Consider the following 5,609-nt stretch of genomic DNA (forward strand, 5'->3'; position numbering starts at 1 on the left):
TGCAGAGCCTCTTTAGTGGCTCTTCACTAGGTGGCACCAGACACCAATGCTCATGAGGATGTGCTGGGCTGTGTCACCCCTTTCTCCCAGGCTCCCCAGTGTGGAGCTGGCCTGGAGGCGAGCAGAGCATCCTCAGCCACGAGTGGGGATGGATGGATGCAGGAAGAGATTGATCGTTAGAGCTTATCATGAGCGAAAGTATTGCATCACCTGCTGGAGTGCAAGGGCTGCTTTGCACGGCACAAGATGTTCCTCGGTGCTTTGTGCACCGTGCTAAGGCTGCCGGACCAGGGCCTACCGGTCTCACTCCTTTCCATCTTCAAGGAATACCAACTGGAGAGCTTTTCCCTGGCTGGGGAAATGCATCATCTGCCACAGCATCCTCAGTATTGCACAACTCATGCCGTGCTGCACAACTCTTGTCATGCTGTCTCAGAAGCCTCACAAAATGGTTTTCATGAAGAGCATGAGCTATGTGGGGTGGGAAGTGCACTCTGGGTCCCTGGGCCAATGGGTGCTGTCCACAAAGCAGAGTGTAACTTGGGAACTGTGGGTGATCCTGTGCCCAGACATGCTTGGGTCCTGGTTATTCCATGGGATTTTGCAATAGAAAGGGTTTAGACTTTTCCCCCTGCTATGAATAAAGCACTATCGAAAGTTCTTCCAATGGACTTCTTTCCCACCCCCATCTTCTCTACAGCTTAATCCAAGCCTTGTTCCTTGGTCTTTTCTCCTCCCTTGGAGGCAGATGTACAGGCACCATCTCAGCCATATCCTGGCACCAGCTGGGAGCACAGCATTGTCCTCTCCAGTCCCAGCAGCAGCTGAATGCCAAGGGATTGCTTAAAAATTAATCCAATGCTTGTATTTCTCATTAAAAGTGCTAAATTGTTGGTGCACAGCCCAGAAAGTCTATTTGGGTTGGCGATATATACTCTGCCTGTTATTTAATAAATGACTTTACAAAGAGCTAAATGCAGCCGCAGAGTCAATAGGGAAATTGGACAATAATTAACAGATACCCAGTAAGTTGAGGTCTGGTTAATGTGGCGCATTGAGACTTGAGAACAGAAGTCTGAGTAGGGAAGGACACAGCAAGATGCCTACCATGCCCTGAATAGAAAGCCATGGCTCCAGGGGCTGGGACAACGGTGGGGGGCTCGGGTGCTGCAGAGGGCACGTAGGGGTGATACTAAGCTTTTGCTGCTCCTCACATTGCCTGGTTATGAGATCAGAGGCTGCCGCAGCCTGACCTTTACAGAACAGGTGTTAAGCTGCAGGAGCCTTCCCCTCCTGGGGCATTCCCCAGAGCTTATTCCCAGCACAGCTTGAGTTCCTGCCAGCCCCAGAAATCCCACAGAAAAGGTTCCAGGAACCCCTTACACATGGTAAGGAGGACATTGACCCATTGGTGGGAAATGGAGTAACTTCCCATTGCCCAAGAGCACCTAAAGAAAACAGATTTGTCTGGAGGTGGGGGGAGGTGGAGGGGTGTGCAGTTTCTTTGGGAGGAAGGAGCAGATGAAAGTCTGAAATCTGGTAGGATCTTGGCCATCCAGACAAGGAATACAGCCCCTAATTCCCATAGCCATCAAGAGTTAGGGCTCAGTTGAGTTGTCCTTGTGCTGTATCCTGGCTGATGACAGGGCTGTAAGAAGTGGATTATGCTACACAGGGGGTTCTTCCAGAACCAACCTGCTTCCTACATGGCAGCAGCCACCCAGAGAAGATGCTGGGATTCAGGTGTCCCCCACAGAACCTGAGAAAGACTCACTCTTGGCTAAGCCAGAGCCACTTTCCCCACACTATCTTATGCTCCCAGCGGGGCAGGAGTCAGGAGAATTTGGGTCTGGGGCAAGTTATCTCTGGGGAAAACCTGAAGGATCATCCCTGAGAAGGCACAGACAGCCCCACGCTGATCTGGACTACGCTGTAAGGTTTGGTTTGCAGGTCCATGTGCAACCAAAGTACAGTGGGAAACCCACTTATTAGGCCCCCAGAAGGGAACATGGCTTGGCCACCAAAACAGTTTCTCCTGGAGAAGGACACCTGCCCAGCAGAAAGCAGCTCCACTGCCTCCAGCCTGCCTGGGGGACAATGCCCCAGACCATCTCCCCTTGGTTTGTTCCCCAGCCCCAAGTGTGGCTGCAGGGGGCAGTTGTGCAATGGAATAACTGCTTTTTGAGCAATAGAACAATCCCACTTTTATCTTGTGCAAAAGGTTTCCGGAAAACACCATGCAACAGGCGGAGGAAAATTGTACAAACATTGGCACGTGCCCAGAGCTATTCCCTGCCCACAACCTCCCCAAGGGTTTAAATATCAGTGTCCCACAGCTCTTTCACTTGCACCTCGCTGGGACACGGCAGAATGAAGACGCTGCCCGCTCTCCTCCTGGTGGGGATGCTCATCCTCTGGGCAGAACTGCCAACAGGTATGAGATGTCCTAGGGTAAGGTGCAGGGAGGAAAAGCTCAGGGGCTGGGAAGACGGGGATTGTTAGCTGGGAAGCATCTCGCCAGAGCCTCTCAACTGCCCTGGAGTAAACAATTCCCTCCTGTTGCAGGCAGCGCCTGGTCCTGCCCACCCGTTCGCTTCATTTGCGCCATGCACAACCCGCCGAACCAGTGCAGCAGCGACTGGCACTGCCCCAGGCGCAAGAAGTGCTGCCGGACCTTCTGCGGGAGGAAATGCATCTCGAAGCCACCTGCCATCCCTGTCACCCGCGGTAGGGGCTCAGGAGCCCTCCTGCCTGCACCTGGCGGGTGGCTGAGGGAGGGATCTGATGGTGTCCTGCTCCAGAGCCCTCCACTGTCAAGCTGCTGGGGTGACTGGTGGCCAAACATGCAGTCTGGGGTTACTCTGAACACCAGACTCAACATGTTTTTTTCTCTCCCTTTCCTCAGTGTGAGTTCCTGCTCTCAGGACAGACCAAGGGCCATCTCAGCATCCCCATGCCACCTCTGGCACCAGCCCAAGCTCAGATCACCTTGGCTCCAGGATCACTCCATGACAGCTGCCACGCAGTGCTACATACCACCTGCTTCCCCTCTCCCTCTGCTTCCCCACCACTGTTTGAGCAAATAAAAGAGTTTGTCCCAGGGATACTTGTGATGTGTGACTTCTTTCCCCCACTCCTCTTGCCTCTCTCCATGACCATCCTGGCACATGATCCCACTGCTTCTTTATCCCCAGAATTTCTGGCTGGGGGAACGATGAAAACAGCTTGGCTACACACCTGGAATGTAGTTAGGGGCTGGCTTGGGGGAGGAAAATCCATCCAGAGGGATACAAATACCAGGGGGAGAAGGCAGTGGAAAGGGGGTGGAACAAAACATGACAGGATGCTTTAGGGGATGCTCCTGGCAGGCTGTGAGTTGCCCTGAGGAGCAGTGCGTCCCACAGACAACCCCCAAGCTGGACAGGGCTGTGGAAGGGGACTGACCCTGCCTGCCCAGGGGGATATAGAAGGCAGAGCTTCCCTGTGAGTACCCTACTTAGGGCACATCTGGAGAGCAGAGTAGGGGAGTTACATAGAGACAAATCTCAAGTGGTGCTGGACCTCTCACTGAACCCCAGCTGGTGGAGAAAATTCAGACGATGAAACTTTCCTGGGAAAGTCTCAAGCTAGAGCAATAAAATCACAGCTCCAAAGGGTTTTTGAAATTTTTGTACAGCTGAGTGGCAGGGCCAAAAGATCAGGAAATGCCAAGGAATATCAGCAGGAGAGCATGTGTATAGCCTGAGGGACCTGCCAGCCTCTGCCCAGTGCAACAGCAGAGTCAGGCACTGTCACGATGTGCTGCAGGGGCAGAGCATCACCCAGCCTGTGCTGATGCTCAGACAGTACCTGCCAGCCCTCCCCAATCCATAGCTAATGCCAGACTTGCATGTCCAATTCTCAACAAGCAGTCCCAGCCCAGACTGGGAGAGGAGCCTGGTCTGTCTGCACACACTGGAGAGAACAGAGTGGAGCTGCTGCTGCCCAAGGGCTGAGCTAATGATCTCCACTGCCAGGCACGAGTCAGGTAATCTGTAGAGCAGCACCAAGCGGCCAGATATTTAAACCTCCCACAAATACAGCAGGATGAAGCCTCTGACTGTGGGATCAACATGGCCCAAGGCAGACACTGGAAGCTCCCTGGCCAAGACTGGGCAGAGCATCTGCTGGAGCAAGTCCTTCTATGGTGACCCCACGGAGGAACTAGAGAGAGGCAAAGACACAGAAATTATTCAGTGACAGAGAGAGAAGAAACCCTGTGGGGAAAGGACACCTCTCTGCTTAACCTGGCCAGGGGAGGTCAGAGATAACTGGAGAGCTCATACACTGCTGGGAAGGCTGGTAACACCAGATGATCCAGCAGGGACAGGCAGAACAAGAGCTGGGAGCTCATCAGCCAAATTCAGTGTAAGTTCAGACATTGTTTCTGCCCAGTGCAGTGTCCTTCCAGGGAAAACTATCCCTGGCACCCTGACTCCAGCCCAGCCCTCTGCATGGGGAATGCTGTGCCACCCAAGCCATAGGACAAAAGAAGGAGAGCCCCAGCGTTCCCCCAGCCATCCCCACACCCAGGCTGGCAGCAGACAGGGCAGAGCAGCCTGATTACACCTCCCGCGGTCATTAGTCACAGATCGCAGCCTTCCTCCTCCTCCATCAGGACCAGCTATTATCAGCTATTAAGCAGGCATTTCCATACAGCTGGCTAATTTGATAATGCTGCAATTATCTTCGTTTGTTAACAAGATTAAATTGCTAATTGGTTTGATTAAGCACAGAGCTCCAGACATGGGGTGCCTCTCAGCTGGCAGTGCTCATGGCCCTGCACAGCCCGGTGGATGCTCTGCCCCAGGCAGCAACTCCTCTTCAGAGACAAGAGAATGGAGGAGGGGTTCATACTCCCACAAACTGCTGCCTGGATCCTCCAGATCTCCATGGAAAGGTCTGGAGAGATCCCTCTTCCTGCTCTGAGACTGAGCCAGCTCTGCCTGTGTCACCACTGTCACCCAGATGGTGGCCCACGAAGGCAGGAGGCTTTGGTGCTATTAGGTGCTCTAGGGGCATCTAGTCTGCTGGAGTCCTGCTGCTTTCTGTTTTGGAGCCCTGCAAGCCAGAAATCCCCGAGGAAATGCACCAACTGTGCCTCCACCTGCAGCTGCATCAACAAATCCTCTGCTCTCCTCTCCCTACCCCTCTTTACAGCATTTCCAGCTTCCACCATCTGTACTGAGGAGCTCCAACACCGTGGATTAGACTCACCTGTACCTCTCCATGCAGCAGCATTTGCCTGGGAGGAGCTGGGCAGGGCACCAAAACACACACAGGTCAGGATCACTGTGTTAAGTCCTGGCAGTGTGCATTGGCTGAAATCCTTTGGATTTGGGTCTCTGGGGAGGAAGGGAATTCCCCTCTGTGTCCTAGGTACATGCCAGCAAGAAAGCAGGAAAAACAGGGTCCTGTGCCAGAGAGATGTTTCCTTTCTGGTTCTTCCCATATCACCTGCTTCCCCAGGGCAAGAGCAGCCCGAAGGTGGAGATGTTTACTTTCTCTGCCTGGGGGATTACTACAGCTCAGGACTCATTGCTGTAGGGCTTTTTCCTGCAACAAGTTCA

The 5,609-nt window shown here is 53.3% G+C and overlaps 1 protein-coding gene across 1 annotated transcript; it reads left to right on the top strand.

The window, feature by feature from the left end:
- Nucleotides 1-2,370: 2,370 nt before the first annotated feature.
- Nucleotides 2,371-2,727, top strand: LOC103810442 (caltrin-like protein 2; the record flags this gene model as incomplete). Its single annotated transcript, XM_009083337.1, has 2 exons — nt 2,371-2,434; nt 2,566-2,727. Coding segments are annotated over exons 1-2 (226 nt in total), but the record flags the coding sequence as incomplete, so codon positions are not given.
- Between the last annotated feature and the right edge of the window lie 2,882 nt (nt 2,728-5,609).

The sequence above is a fragment of the Acanthisitta chloris genome, unplaced genomic scaffold, assembly GCF_000695815.1.
Source record: "Acanthisitta chloris isolate BGI_N310 unplaced genomic scaffold, ASM69581v1 C16977512, whole genome shotgun sequence".
NCBI classification, from domain to species: domain Eukaryota; kingdom Metazoa; phylum Chordata; class Aves; order Passeriformes; family Acanthisittidae; genus Acanthisitta; species Acanthisitta chloris.